This window comes from Aristolochia californica, unplaced genomic scaffold (genome assembly GCF_029961685.1).
Source record: "Aristolochia californica isolate CCGP_79_NKW_82.1479 unplaced genomic scaffold, dmAriCali1.0.hap1 SCAF_11, whole genome shotgun sequence".
In the NCBI taxonomy this organism is placed as follows: domain Eukaryota; kingdom Viridiplantae; phylum Streptophyta; class Magnoliopsida; order Piperales; family Aristolochiaceae; genus Aristolochia; species Aristolochia californica.
Genome location: NW_027181782.1, coordinates 2,525,196 through 2,540,730, shown reverse-complemented (window position 1 = coordinate 2,540,730; position 15,535 = coordinate 2,525,196). Strand labels below are relative to the sequence as shown.

The 15,535-nt window shown below is 36.6% G+C and overlaps 1 protein-coding gene across 2 annotated transcripts; it reads right to left on the bottom strand.

Annotated features, from left to right (window-relative positions):
* Positions 1–4,162: 4,162 nt before the first annotated feature.
* Positions 4,163–15,298, bottom strand: LOC137944229 (uncharacterized). Of its 2 annotated transcripts, none has more exons than XM_068789837.1 (14): positions 15,103–15,298; positions 14,217–14,275; positions 13,017–13,125; positions 12,673–12,764; positions 11,334–11,402; positions 10,502–11,188; positions 9,828–10,354; positions 8,782–8,846; positions 7,730–7,842; positions 6,794–6,898; positions 6,476–6,615; positions 6,254–6,382; positions 5,525–5,677; positions 4,163–4,956 (listed from the first exon to the last, which is right to left on the bottom strand). In XM_068789837.1, exons 1-14 carry the CDS (start codon positions 15,257–15,259, stop codon positions 4,779–4,781), a joined length of 2,583 nt encoding a protein of 860 aa, XP_068645938.1. In that variant the 5' UTR covers positions 15,260–15,298; the 3' UTR covers positions 4,163–4,778. The 2 variants fall into 2 exon arrangements, with proteins under 2 accessions (XP_068645938.1, XP_068645939.1); XM_068789838.1 differs by having other exon boundaries at positions 7,730–7,809.
* Between the last annotated feature and the right edge of the window lie 237 nt (positions 15,299–15,535).

The window sequence follows — 15,535 nt, the reverse complement described above, 5'->3', positions numbered from 1 at the left end:
GTTTGAAGCTCATTTGTTGGCTAGTTACTAGGTTAAAGTCATCACAATTGTAGCTTATCTTATCAACCGAATACCCTCGATTACATTTCAATTTAGGACTCCCTTGAGTGTTTTTCATAAAACCATAAGTTCACCTCGTGTGTCGAATATGCCACCTAGAGTTTTTGGGTGTGTAGCCTTTGTTCACCTCCATAAAGCCATTGGGAAATAAATTGGAACCCTGAGCTCTCAAGTATGTTTTTGTTGGTTATGCTCAAATTAAAAAAGGTTATCGTTGTTATCATCCTCCCTCTCGCAAATTGTATGTCACTCTTGATGTGGTATTTCACGAAGATAACATGTATTATTCTACTCCTGAGTCTTCAATACAAGGAGAGAACAGGATTGAATTGAAGACCCTTAATCATCATTTGGACACCTTGGATACTACAAGTGGTGAATATTCAGATTACAGGAGTGAATATCGAAATGATACAAATGAGCATGATTCACTGGATGGAGACAAACAAGACCAGATGGAAATGATGCAACCAGAGTCTCAACCGACATCTTCCCCCCTTCATAGTGTACCAGTGGATCATATGCTTTTTGAGTCCAAGTCCATGTCTAAGCCTCAGGTAAGTTCCGAAACTCAACTAAGAGTGCTACCTCATTGAACCACAAGAGGAAAACCTAAAGTCAATTATGAACCTCTTCTCACCTCTAAATTTCAGTATCCCATGCTTAATTTTGTGTCTTGTGGTTATGGACCCAATAGTGAGTTGAGTCAGGTTGAGTCAATTACCCTGACTGAGTTAGATATGTAGCCATTTAGTTTATTTTCATGTTAAATGCCATGTAGGGGCAAAATTATAATTCTTTCTGGAACCTTGTGGTCATTAGCCCTATTTAAGGTACGTCATGGAAGGAAATGAGGAAGCAGAAAGTTACCAAGGATTTGTGTTCTCCTCAACGAACCAGGGTCGGCGTTCCCCTGGAACCCAAGGTGCAAGACTCCCTTTGACGAGCCTGGTTATCCATCGCCATTCAATCGATTTCCACTCCTTGTTCTTCCCTACGATTCTTCTCTTCTTCTTTCTCTTCTTCAAGTTTCCCTGCGAATCGTATTGTGGAAATCTGGGACCATATCACTTATCATATATTGTCAAAGATAAATGAAGTATTTGTGAATCAATTATCTACTATATCTATTCCTAATAGTGTACAAGAAACCTTGAAAAATCCTAAGTGGAAAGAAGCTATGAATGAAGAAATGAGGTCCCTCCAAAAGAATTCAACATGGGAAGTGGTTGACCTAACTATAAAAAATAAACCATTTGGATGCAAGTGGGTATTTACCATCAAATATAAAATCGATGGCACCATTGAAAGGTTCAAAGCAAGGCTTTTCACCAAAGGATATACACAAACCTACAAGATCGATTACATGGAGACATTTGCACCAGTGGCCAAAATCAATATTGTTTTGATTCTACTATCTCTGGCTGTGAATCTTGATTGACCCTTACATCAATTTGATGTTAAAAATGCATTTTTTCACGGAGATCTCCAAGAAGAAGTATATATGGAATTACCTCTTGGATATATTATGCAAACCAAAGGATGCAAACAAATATGTAAAGTGAGGAAATCCTAATGTGGTTTGAAGCAGTCCCCGAGGGCGTGGTTTGGAAGATTCACAAATCTTATGAAATCTATCAGATACAAGCAAAGCAACTCAGATCATACTCTCTTCCTGAAATCTAACAAGGAGGCAATCACAACTCTTATTGTATATGTTGATGATATGATAGTAACAAGGAATGATCTAGAAGAAAAGAAGGCATTGCAAAGTCATCTTGCCAGAGAATTTGAAATGAAATATCTTGGTTACTTAAAAATATTTTCTTGGTATTGAAGTGTCAAAATCGAAGGAAGGAATTTTTCTATCTCAACGAAAATATGTTTTGGACTTGTTGAAGGAAACTGGTATGACAACGTGTAGTCCAGATAGTACCCCATTGAAGAAAATCTAAAACTGGGAACACATTCAAATCAAGTTCCTGCTAACAAGGAACATTATCATTTACTAGTCGGGAGGTTAATGTCTCTTGCACATACCAGACCAAATTTAGCTTATGTATTAAGTGTGGTTAGGCAATTTATGCACTCTCCAAGTGAAGAACATATGAATGTCGTCAACCGTATCCTACGCTACTTGAAATCATCACTAGGAAAAATAATTTTATTTAAAAATGAGGCAACTTGAAAATTGAAGGTTATACCGATGCTGATTGGGCTGGGTCAATAGAGGACCGACGATCTACATCTGGATACTTTACATTTGTAGGTGGAAATTTGGTCACTTGGAGAAGTAAGAAACAAGAGGCGGTGGCTAGATCGTATGCTGAAGCCGAATACAGGGGAATGGCCAAGGCAATATGTGAATTATTATGGATGAAAAATCTGATACAAGAACTACATATTGAGCAGACAAGTCCTATGAAATTATATTGTGACAGTAAGGCAGCATGTGATATTGCCCACAACCCAATCCAGTATGATAAACCTAAACATGTTGAAATTGATAGACACTTTATTCAAGAAAAGTTAGAAGCAAGAATCATTGAAGTCCCTCATGTTCGGTCTCAGGATCAACTTGCCGATGTGCTGACCAAGGCAGTGTCTTACCGAGCCTTTAACAATTGTCTCGACAAGTTGGGCATGAGTGATATCTATGCACCAACTTGAGGGGAGTGTTGAGATTTCCTCTAAGCTTTCTTCCCTTAAGAAGGAATCCTGTAAATATTCTGTAAATCTTATAATTATGTAAATTGTTTGTAACACCCATAATCACTCGTAATCTTCCCATGTATAGTCTGTAAAATGGCTATTTAAGTCGACAATGTAAATGAGAATACACACTGAAATTGAAGTCTTATTTTCGACTAGGTTCAAACATACCCGGAGGGATTTCGCGACGACGGCTTCATGTCAGAAATGAGCCATGCAGGAAAACCTTTGTTCCCCATAGAAGCCAATAGCAAAACCGTAAGAAGCTGGTAAGCCTCACTTAACGAGAAATTAAAAATCGGAAAATGAGACATTTGGGCCTCAAATTGACGAAAAATAAATAAATTTGGGCCTAAAATTGCAAAATGCGATCAAAGTTTTAAAATACTGCAAGGCCCATGTGGCCTACCGTACTCGTCCCTTTAGAACCCTATTAAATTTCAAACACTTAACAAGAAATCATAATTAAGGGTGACACCAAGTCAAACCGTTCGAGCTCCCTTGAAAAAACTCAGTTCAATTCAGTTTTTATTTGAATTCAACTCGAGCTCAAACTTGAAATAAAGCTCGCTAAAGATAGTAAGCTAAGTTCGAGATTTTCCAAGTTTAACTTGTTAACTCATGAGTCGACTCGTTAGTATAGATTTTTTACAAAAATACATTTTACTTTAATTGCTCTCGTCAGTTTCTTGATGATTGATCTTATTTGTCTCAAACCTCAAAAATGATCTGTCAATCAGTACTTTTGAGTCCTTCAACATCTAATGTTGTTATTTGTCAGTAGAATAAATACTATTGTTAGAGGAGTTTGTTCTATTAAGCTACTTATTATATGTTAGTATGCTCCATTGCAAACTCTTGGACTCTTCTGCGATAACGTGCAGTTCAATGGTACTAGGTCCATCAATATATTCTTTGTATTTATTTTTTGTAAATAATTTTGTAGTTTTAAAAATAGGTTGGAGCTCGATCGAACTCAAACTCGATTAAAATTCTTTGGCTCGAGCCCCATTTTAATTTTAAAATCGAGGTTGAACTCGAACTAGAACTCAAGAGTCAAAGTATTCAAATCAAATCAAGCTCGAAAATATGCAGGTTCAAGTTTGACTCGATTGATGCCACCCCTAATCGTAATTAATTGTGCATAATATTATAAGGACTTCTCATCTTCAATTGGGATCAAGGGTCTGTATCACAGTTCAGAATTATTCATGGCCTAACACCTCTCACTTTCGCAAACATTTTATTCTGGTCGTTAGTAAGGCAATATAGATCACATTAGGTTGATTTGGTTTTTTTCTAAGGTTGAAGAAACCCATTACGTAAATAAATCAAAAAGCTTCAAGCAAATCAATGCAAATAAAAAAAATTCATGAAGTTAAGGCTGACAATTTATTGAATACAAATTCTCACAGAAGTGGCTCTTTTCAAAATTCTCACTATGAATGCACACAAACAGATATCCAAATAATTTACAATTGGAAATCGCAAAAGATGAGAGGCGCTCTGGTATACCCACTGTATCTTCAGGGATCGCAGAACACAAACTGATGGAGGTGGTGCCACAAAAACTATTAACATCCCACCTCCTGGTGTATAATACGAGTTCTAGATAGCTCTGTCATTCTTTGGTTTTGCAGATTTACAGACGGTTATCATATAACAACATTTAAGCTTTCCGTGGACAAGCACGGAGTTTTCACGAGCCCCCTTCTCCTCAGTATACCCTTCTCCAGCACTGCAACAATGCGTGTGCCATAAACACATTCCATCAGTAAGACAACCTTCTTCCCGACTATTCATTTCTGTAGTTTAATGTACACATCTCCTTTCCAGAATGTATTCTCCAATCAAGCAAGTTCCATTAATCAGAGATCTTACTCAACTCCACAATCCATGACAAGATATACAGATCTCCTCCGTAGATGATGTCTTGGGCCAACTTTGGAGAATAGAACTCGCAGTTAGATTCACCCATCACTTCAGTGAATGTTCATGCAGTTTAGCTAGCTACTGATTCTGTTCACTGAGCTTCTGTCAACAGTTTCTGCTACATCAACTCTTGAAGATGAATTTTGCCGGGTTAATTCATACTGTGTTTGACGCCACTCTTGATTACTGTTACTTGCAGAAGTAGAGCACAGAAAGAAGAAGGAGGCGGTGTATATGGAAACATGCCAGATGCTGCATAAAAAATGAATTAGTCTTGTATCCTGGAGTAGAGTTTCAATAATTTTTTCAAGGGGCAATTTGCATTAGTTTTAGCAGGGTTTTACAGATTTAAACTTACTCTAAAACAACATAATTTTTCATATTGTAAACAATAAGATTGGCAATCTTGAGTATAACCATAAGAGCACCACCAGTGTATGGTATACATGTCAAGGGATTCAGAACCAGCAAGTTTAAGAGGTTCCATTTTTTTTGGGGCCTCAATCAAAATTTTCAAAAATAACTTCTGTCAACTGGCTACTTCACATTTTTCTGTGCTTGGATCATCGTTTGACCAAAATATCACAGAAATCAACAAAGATTAGTAATTTATCCAAGACAGTCTGTGTAACCCCCTGTAGTTCTCTTATATATTAGAAAGATTATTTTTTCTTTTTTCTTTGAGACACCTCTCTGTAACTATTGTATAGTAAAGTTTTCGTGTGAATAGATATCGCTTTTTTTTTATTTTGAAATGGATACATTCTTATGCAGCCTAATGCCATTAGATAAACAATGCCTAGTATATGGATTCTCATACCTGTGCCAAATCCAATAACTTCTGCTGGTTTCCAGTTTCCAGCTTATTCCGGCAGCAGCTAATGCAACAAATCCGAGGAAGATGAAGTGCCAATGGAAGCGCTTCCTCAATGTTTTAATGAAATTAAAGAACCATCTTTTAAATATTTGCCACCTGTCACAAAGAGGCACCTCCAGCTTTCAGTAATTTCTTCCTTGTTTTCTTTTAAATGCACAACTCACAGTACCATACAAAGAGAACTTTGATCATGTAGGTCCTACTCAGCTAGAATTTTCAGCAAGTACATTAACAGGCAGATTTCACCAAAAGATCAAGAGGAAAATGCCGACCTAGGTAATATATGTGGAAAAACATATCAAACTACGATAATCAAAGAGTGACACTACAACATACTAGGTAATTGTACCTATCCCATGAATGGCTTCTTAGCAAATTAAACACAACCCAAGTATCTAGAAGTGAAGAAACAGGCTAGGAATTTTTTTTCTTGAATGTCAAACCACATATCCTGGAAAGACTTGATTCCAATAACTCACATCACTGTCAAACACCCCCCCACCTCCACCCCCCAAAAGGTGGACATCAAACCAATGGCCCAATCCAAACAGGCTGGGACTCAGTTTTTTATCCATGGCCATTTAGAGGAAGCCCATGGAGCTATTTGCATGCATAAATATGTTCTTGAGTTTGCTAATCGCCACATGACCTTGACAGAGAAGAAGAGCATACCTCTCAGGCACATCAAAGCTGAATCTTGATAAACAAAATATGGATCTGATCGTAGAAGAGAACTCTATAAGCCAACCAATAAGCAGACCAAGAATTCCAATAGCCACAACAAGTATAATATTTGCAGACCTGCACAATTGAATATGAAATCAACATAATCTTCGAAATCCTAATTTTGCAAATGAAATTAACCTTATAAATGATGTTTTGAAATCATCATACCTTGTTGGACCAGTGGCGGCCATCAAGGCTGTAAGAATTGATACGGTCGTGTGAATAGCCCTCTTTGAAGCTTCATCAATGGTGGCCATGTATACAAAAGTGCTCACAACAGCCATGAAAGAAAGCCAAAAATCCATAAACTGAAAAATCGAAGAAAATACACCAGTGATTGTTTTGATATAAAAGTAATTTTTGCTAGGGAAGACAAGATACAAGTTTCATATTAAAATATACAGATATGATTATAAATATGAAGGGACAGATATTCTAGTTATATAATAAGGTGCATTGAGGGTATGTCCAGTGCAGAAGTCATACCTGTAAAACACGAAAAGAGAGAGCGCACCATGTGCCCACATCACACGCATGATAGAGTCCACTTGAAATTCCACTAGAAGTGTAGATCACCCATTCTGCCAATGCCTGTTCAAGTGACTATAATAAGTTTCATGGTTTACTGACTCATGCTATGAATATTGCAATATAAACAAGCCAATAACAAACTAAAACCCTAATTCTAGATGAAGCAGAAAATCGTGAATGAGGTAAGAAAAGAACTATGCATTAAATACAGATAACTAGAACTGGAGATTGACCTGGCCTCAGACACCAAGGAAGCCAGATGTCAGGAGGGCCAGTTTCAGCTCATAATTTAATTGCCTCTGTGACATTGCTGTAATCAATTGCTACTGCTCCCAGTTGCAATTCAAATTAATTTAGCCATTTTGAAGAAAAAAAATGAGTAAAGCGAGAATTTATTAAGAGAAAAAATATAAAAACAAACAAAAAAAACAGCTTAGTATTATCTAATGGGAATGAATTACCCACAACCAGGTGTTGTAAAGTAATTTAGGCATATTCAAATATTCTGATCTAATTTATTCAACTAGTGCACAAACACAAATAAAATGAAACCAAGAGGAATTGAACCCTTTATATTCTTTGAAGCTTTCTGATTGCCTTACTGCACATACAAAATAGTGATTCCTAATAGCATCAGATCCTGGATTCCATGAGAAATATCTACTCTTGATCTTCTCAACAGTTAATATTTAAGGCTGGTCTCTAGAATCTTTGGCCAATACATAGCCAGAAATTGACCAGGTAGCCAGCTTGATATAAGCATAGTGTGCATGTATCATAAAATTGCACAATCAAAGTTATATTATAAAGTAGAGATCAACTTGTATTTCATATTTAAAATATAATAATTATTATATTTTCAAAAAAAATCCAGTGACATGGTTATTGTACCTTCCGCCGAAGGGCCCAAAATGCGGGCAATATGGCTGCTGCATTTGATGCTATGAGAGCAATTGACTGCTGAACGTGTCCTACATGAAATTTCAGCAACATAGCTCTGTTATCTGTCAATAAACTTAAAAGAATAAATAGAACAGACAAAATGGTATTTCTACCTCATGAGAATCAGATGGGATAAAATCCTATCAGATATTATAGCATAAATATTGTATGTCGATGCATAGATTAGAGAATCCCCTCTAGACTTTTTCTCGGTAAAGTAAATAGCTTTCACTGCTATATAGTTAGAATTCATTCCAACAACTGGAATCCTAAGATCCGCCATCTTTCAAGCTTTCTGGCTGGAATAGGCCAGCAATTTGACCATTTCATTCTTATATTAGGCCAATTTAGCTCCCATTCTTCCTTTCAGTAATCGCAGTCTCATCCATTCATATTTGAGAACCCACAGTAAGTTAGCTTACGCGTATATCTCATGTATGATCCCACATTCTTCTTGCCCGATGCAAGGTACTCATGGGAGGGAAGTACAAGCAAGCGCCATACATCAGAAGAAATAAGAGCAATTTTTTTTATAAAAAACAAGATGGATTTACTACACCAGCACTGCTCATGAAACTATGTTGTGCAGGAAAGTTTAACTTCCATATTCACATTCTCACTAAATTTTCAAAAAGAATATAAGAAGTTAGGGATGCTCTTTTTTAATGTGATTGCAACAAATACAAAGACATTTTCCCTTTTTTTTTTGTCATCCTTGGTTACAAATGCAGCCAAGACACTCCAACTCCTGTAAAACTTGAGCTAATGACCTCAATTTGAGAAATTCAAACTCCCATGCAATCAAAAAATGCTTTTCTTTGTTATCCCTTCTTTTTTTAACATCCCACGCAATCAAAAAATTCAAACATAATTTTTAACATGGAATTCAACTCCAGTGGTCAAAAAGTTCTCAAAATAAAGAAATTATCAGATTTGTCAAAAAAGGAACATTAGGGGTTACCAAAAAGTTTCTTCTAACAAAGGCAGAATACTGGGAGTACCTTGGTGTGATACAAGTTCAATGCTGCAATCAAAGCCTCCATGGTTGCGATCACAGGAGCAGAAACTGAAATGTAAAACACAAGAGTGGCGACCAGCTTAAACTAGTTTGATTTTTTTTACTATGTGTAACATACAATTTTCTTCAGAATTCAATGTGACTAAGAGAATCCTTAAAAGCTATGGTACCTAACTATAGAATAGAAGCTCAGTCTAGTAGCATAAGGTTTAAACTGTCCCAATTGAAAGTCACATATGTTGCCAGCCCAAAAATAGGGCCAAAACATGGTCAGTCAGCCAGATGGCAATTTTCAATGTTTCCAATAATTGCAGACATCTTTTTTTATAAAAGAGAAATATCGGATCACCAACAAACCGTATCAGATAGTTGGACTAAAGCCAATCCATGTGGAATTCTTCAAGTTGGCCTGTAGTTACTGCTAGAATGATAGAACTACAGGCTTTTCATAAAAAAGTAATAATAACAGAATTAAAGTTAGCATTGTTATTATCAGCCCATACCAACAAACCAGTGACTGATATCCACAGGCATGGATGCCTTACAATAAAAGTCAAAATTACAAAGTTTTCCCTGTTTACCCTTCAAAGCTATGGGAGCTTCCTCTAGAATAGAAGATCAGTCTAGTGGTATAAGACTTAAATTATGCCAATTAAAAGCACACGTGTTGTCAGCCCAAAAAAGAAGGGTCACAACATGGTCTGGCCAGATGGAAAATTTGATTGTTTTGAACAATTGTAGACACCTTTCCTTCATTGAAAGAGGGATACCGGATCACCAACAAACCCTATCAACTGATTAATGAGAAAACAGGGCTAAAGCCAATACACAGGGACTCTTAATCAAGTCAGACTGTAGTTTCTGTTTAAATAAGAGAGATACAGTTTGCATTGTAAGAACTCTCAGCCCATATCAACAAACCAGTGATCCATATCCACAGGCACAGAAACCCTACATTTAAAGCCAAAGATTATAAAGCTTTCCCGATTTATCCTACACTATCTCTACCATTCAATAAACATACTGTACCTGTACAATGTCAAGCCGCTTTCATCTGCAGCAGAATGGCAAGTCCCATGAGAAGAGCATCTTTTTGGACATCCTTCAAGAGTAATGGACATTACAATCTGATCTTTGGAAGAATTAACAGGATGCCTCAATGCAAAATTCCAAAGTCCTTCTCTAGCATATAAAATATAGAAGTCTGTGATCCCTTCATTTGGATCACTGAAATCCAATAGCGTGGACCCATTTATAGTCCTTTTTCCATTCGTATAGTAGTCCCAAGTATCATTAGAAGGAAGACCTCCAAATCGGGCATATATATCATAGCTAACTCTTGCATCTGATTTCAGCTGGAGGTGTATATTTGCTCCAGCTGCACCATGAGGAACCTCTAAAAGAAAGTAAGTCCAGGCAATATTTGACTGGTCTATAAATGAACTGTTACTTAAAATGGACCCCACCGGGAAATTAACAGACTTGATGAACATCTTTTCTTGTACAGGCAGATAATACGATTCGTATGGAAGTGAAGAGCTTTTCTTGAGAACTCTCTGCAGGAAAAGCAATCTCAATTGGTTAATGTAGGTTTTCTTCCAGAAGGATAGCAAGTTCTCTAAATGGATAGAAAGGTGGAAAAGAGTCAATTCAAGTATTTAAAATTAAGGATTTTAAATTAAAAAAAATTAAAGGAAGCCTACCTGAAGAATGTATTGATTCCACGTACAGTTGGGACCTGCCTTCCCAGTAGGACACTCATGCACTTGCCACTCCAGAGAAAAACAAACTGTGCCATTTATAAACTCTTCCTCATTCTCACCCTGCACTGTTCTATGACTAGTAGCCAGGATTAAAATATACCACTGACCAACCTTTGGCAACTTAATGACCAAAGGATCTCTACTTATATCACCGGTATAATCACCATACCACTGATGTGGCATTGCATTGTATCGAACATAACACATGATTTGTGCACCTTCAGTGTCATTCGCAGTTGATGTTCGATTGTATCTTACACCTGTTGCCATAATCTTCAGGTGGGATGCTGGGTCAACTATTTCCAAAGTATAAAGTTTTGACTCACCATATTGTAGACAGGAACTCTCAAGAGAATTTGTACAAATTATGACATTCTCTGAGGTCATTAACATGCTGGAATTTGGTGGAGATTCCTTCACTTCATCCTTTAAGGAATAATGATTAAGATTGCCAATATATTTGTAGTTTCCATTTTCAAGGAGATTTCTGGAGGGAGAGGAGGCAACTGATTGAGTACAAAAAAGTAAATTGACAGTTTGGTTACAGTGCACTCCCCACAGCGTACGTGTTGGGCAGCCTTCCACACTTATATCAGCATTGAATATATATGATGAGCCACGACTAATCTGCATTCGGGTCAAGATATCATTACCACTATGATTTTTTTCTCAAAGAAACTGTAAGCTTCAAAGCAGGTATTGGAGAATATATAAATGTCACATATCAAAGTAGGATGTTCGAAATGCCACAAAGAAAGATTTGGGTCATCACCATCTTTGACTGAGTTCTTGCAGGCCCAAGTCCATTAAACAATCCAATGTACCATACGCCTGAGGTGATCTGCAAGGAGTTATGTCATCTTGAGTTTTTTCACTTCTCATATCAAAAAGAACAAAACTTCAGCAGAGCAGAGGAAAGGCCAAGAAAAACAAAGACATCCATCAGAGATACAAAGGAATATGGAAATTTCTTAAATGGGTTTTGTACCCCACAAGGACCAGTTAGATTGGTGAATCTACCGTATAACTTGAAATTACCCTGGATTTCACCAATCATGCAAAAACCTGTGGGGGGAAACGCAACTATCAGATAATTGAAGAAAAGGTCAAGAAATCCTGTTTAAAAAGTGAAACTGGAGAAACAGCGCTCATGCGTTGATTTCACAGAGTAACTTTTCAAATAAATCCAATAGAAAAACGATGAGAGCCACCATCTTCAGTGGAACCTGACAAGTATCCAAGGCATTACTCAGGCTCACCAGCTTCTTTTTTATACACTCACTACTAAATAATATGTTCGGGCACAACAAATCTTTCGTGGATGCTGAGTAGATCACTGGCTCTGCTCAAAACACCTTTCCAGTGCCTCAGTTTTTCTAATACTTCCGTTGTAAAAATGTCTGGAGTTATCATCAATAGAGTGCTGATAGATTTATTTTCTGTACTGAAATTCCTTACAAGTAGACAACAGCAGCAAAAAATTCATTACCTGTTGGACGGAAAACAATTATATATCTCACTTGATGAAATTTTCCCTGAGATGAGCACTGAGATCCTTCGAGGTTTATGAAGATTCTTGATCTTCTAAAACAATTAGAGTTATCATTATACTTGATTTTTCTGTTATTTCACTTATGTCTTGATATGTAAGCAATAAATTTTTTGTGGTCTTCACTTGCCAAATCTATTTTCTTGTACATCTAATCCTTATAGGTTTTGAAATATTTGTTGTCATCTTTAGATCAGAGATCGGTGCACTAAACCAATAATATAATCAATTACTTTACCATTATTTTCACAAGGCCCATAGAGTCATTATCATACTTATGAGAAGTAAAAAAACAAACAAAAGAAACATGAAGGGACGTGGCAAAAATGCTTTTAGTAAATAATCACAATTCATTGGTTGTTTCTTCACAAATTGCAACCAGCAGCAAGCATCTTGGGCAGGCAAATTATTCACCAAAGAAGAAAATTGTTATCACTCTTTTAAATCATCCTATGGAGTTGAACATTTACCTTTCTGCTTATATATGGTCCATCTGAGCTTTAGATTCATTAAAATTAATAAGAAGTTAGTTTTGATTATATGAAGAGTTTTGTGCAGAAACCTGTTCATTTGTCAATGTCACTGTTATATTTTTCTGAAAGAACAAGCACAGCTCCATCCCTCCCACAGATCCATTAAAGAGAAGATTTACTTCTGCAAAAAGAAGGATAATCTCTAAGCTGATTGTGAAGACTGATAAAGCAAACCAGGTGAGAAGCAGTGAGGATTAGATACAATGTCCCAGAATAGAAATCTAACTTGAATGAAAAGACCAGATATTTAAAATATATTAAAAAATCAACGATTATATAGATACAAAGGCTTAAAAAGTTTGACTCTGAACCCACACATCCACCAAAGAACACATAGCACAAATAAAGCAAAACTTTTGAGAATCAAACATACCTAAATCTCTCAAATAGTTGTCTGATGAATCTGGAAGAGGGGGACTCCCTTCTCGGAAGCATATCATAGGAAACGTACTTTTGGAGAGCTTCTCTGTAAATCCATTATCCTGCACAATGCAAATTAGAATTGTATAATAGATGAATTTGAACAAGGTACCATATGTTATAAACTGTAACTATTGTTCTATATCCTAAGTGAGTTTTTTAATGCAAAATAAGCAGTCATATAAAGAAAAAGTCAACCAGCATTCAAAATGCTAGTAGTTAAAGCTGCATCTTGCTATTGTGAAGCTAATACTGTTAATTGTCTTAGGGATCTTATGCGCCCTTCAGAAATTAATTAGTTTAGGCTCCACAAAATGCATGTCTCATTTGATTATGACCACATTTGTCTTATTATTAGTACATATTAATCTCCTAAGAGGAAAAAGGGAAATGGCCCTTCCTCACAGTGATTGTCCTACTTCAGATAAACCAAGGAGACAACCAATACCCTGTCAATAGTTGGGTTCTCACGTGTGTAGCAGTAGCCTCCCCCTTTTTTTTAAAACTAGACCATGTGGTACATATCTAGAACCAACGGGTATCCATCGAGTTCGTTACAATAGCAATTAAGGAAGAAAGACGATACTTGTGTAGGCATTCAATAACAGAGAGAAAGATGATACTTGTGTAAGCATTCAATAACAGAGAGAAAGAAGATACTAGTTTGGGCAGGCGTTATGTGGGAGGGAACAAGAACCTGGAGGGAGAGACCAGTCTAAGGCAATCTAGTGGTTATAAGAATAAGACAATTAATTTAAAAAATTTGTTTGCCCAATGACAATTCACAATCCCTGCATTTATGAATACGTATTTTATCTATTAAACGTTGTAAAATGAAGACAAGCAAAAGTTTTTAAAGCACAATCTATAAACATACAAGCACCATATCTCTTGCATTATGGCATTAAACAAAAGTCAGCCATTTTATTTAAATTCTTGTTTCTTCAATAAAAACAGTCATAAATCTTTCTATCTAGCTGCCACATAAGCGTGTATTAAAAGGCAGAAAATAAGCCAAAAGAAATTTTAGAAAAACGCTACAACACTTGTCCTTTGATGCACTACAAAGACCACAAAACTACTCAAATACTTCAGATATAGAGAACATTTACCTTTATATTGAACAAATACAATCAAATAAAAGCAGACTTACAATGTCCACATTTGACAGTAGAGTCATTGACATGGAAGAGAACCAAGGGGGCAGCTCAACTGAAATGAGAGAGACAGAGAAACCAGTCAAATTACCAGGTATTTAAAGTGATTCAACTTCATATTCCAAAATCTTGTAGCTTCTAATTCTACTACACATGGCACATTTAGATGATGAAGCAGCCAAGCTGGGTCCATCATGTATTGGGCCTTGGCCAGCTATTGTTCGAAGGGAGGAATTATAAACTCTTGAAGTAATTACAATAACAAGGAAGTCCATTTACTCACTCATGTATTCGTTTTGAGTAGAATACTTATTTCAGTTTCCTACTCAAACTAGAAAAAATGGTAATCTAAAATCATAAACAAAGTATGAGGAGTGAACAGAATAAGCTCGACCACCCTTCTCTCCTCTTACACTGATTTTTCGAATCTAACTAAAAGAGGGGGGTGTCCTGAAATTGTCCTATGATTGATGATCCTGTTCTACCAAAACAACTGCTTGCTGCAGGTTACCTTAACATAGCTCTAAAATGATAAATCTAGAGCAAAATTTATAACAAAGATGATATGTATCAAATTATCATATACCCCACACCATGCACTGGTGTTGCTTCCGAAAAAAAAAATCCTATTCCACAACAAGAGGAACGAGACTGAAGATAGTTTCTAAGCAGAGTATACAAGAATATTTCTACTCCTTAACTCAAAGTTCTACTCTCCAATGTGTAAAACAAAGCAATGGCACCCTCACACACACATGTCCAAACTAATCTACCAATCAAATTAATTTCAAAGTACGAACTACACAAGTATTCTGAAAAGAAAAGAAAAAAACTAAATCCACAATAGTTCCTGAGCACATAAGTGCATACTAACTCCCGCACCTCTCATGTAACGCCAGTCAAAAGGCCTGAGCTTGGTATCAGGATAGCTGAAGCGCGAAATGACAAGGGAATTCTGGGAATTCCCCTGTCCATGCGAAGAACATAAGAGGAAAGTATAGGAAAAGAAGGCTAAAAGGCAAAGATCCAAAGAACCCATGGCAGGATTCTAACACGGAGCAAAGATGATTTTTGTACGAAGAAATCCAAGAAGCTTGTTACAATTAAGGAGAGTGCACAGTAGCAACAGTACTCACAAGACAACTCCGCAAGAACGAGATGGTTTTTTCGTTTACGACGTTTTTTAACATCATTGGGACCCACCAATGGGGAAATCCAGGACGATAGATATCAGCGGTATGGATTCTGTCCTCTGAACCAAAGAGGGGACTACTGGACGGTAATAACCGACTTTTGGACACGGGTTTGGTTCACT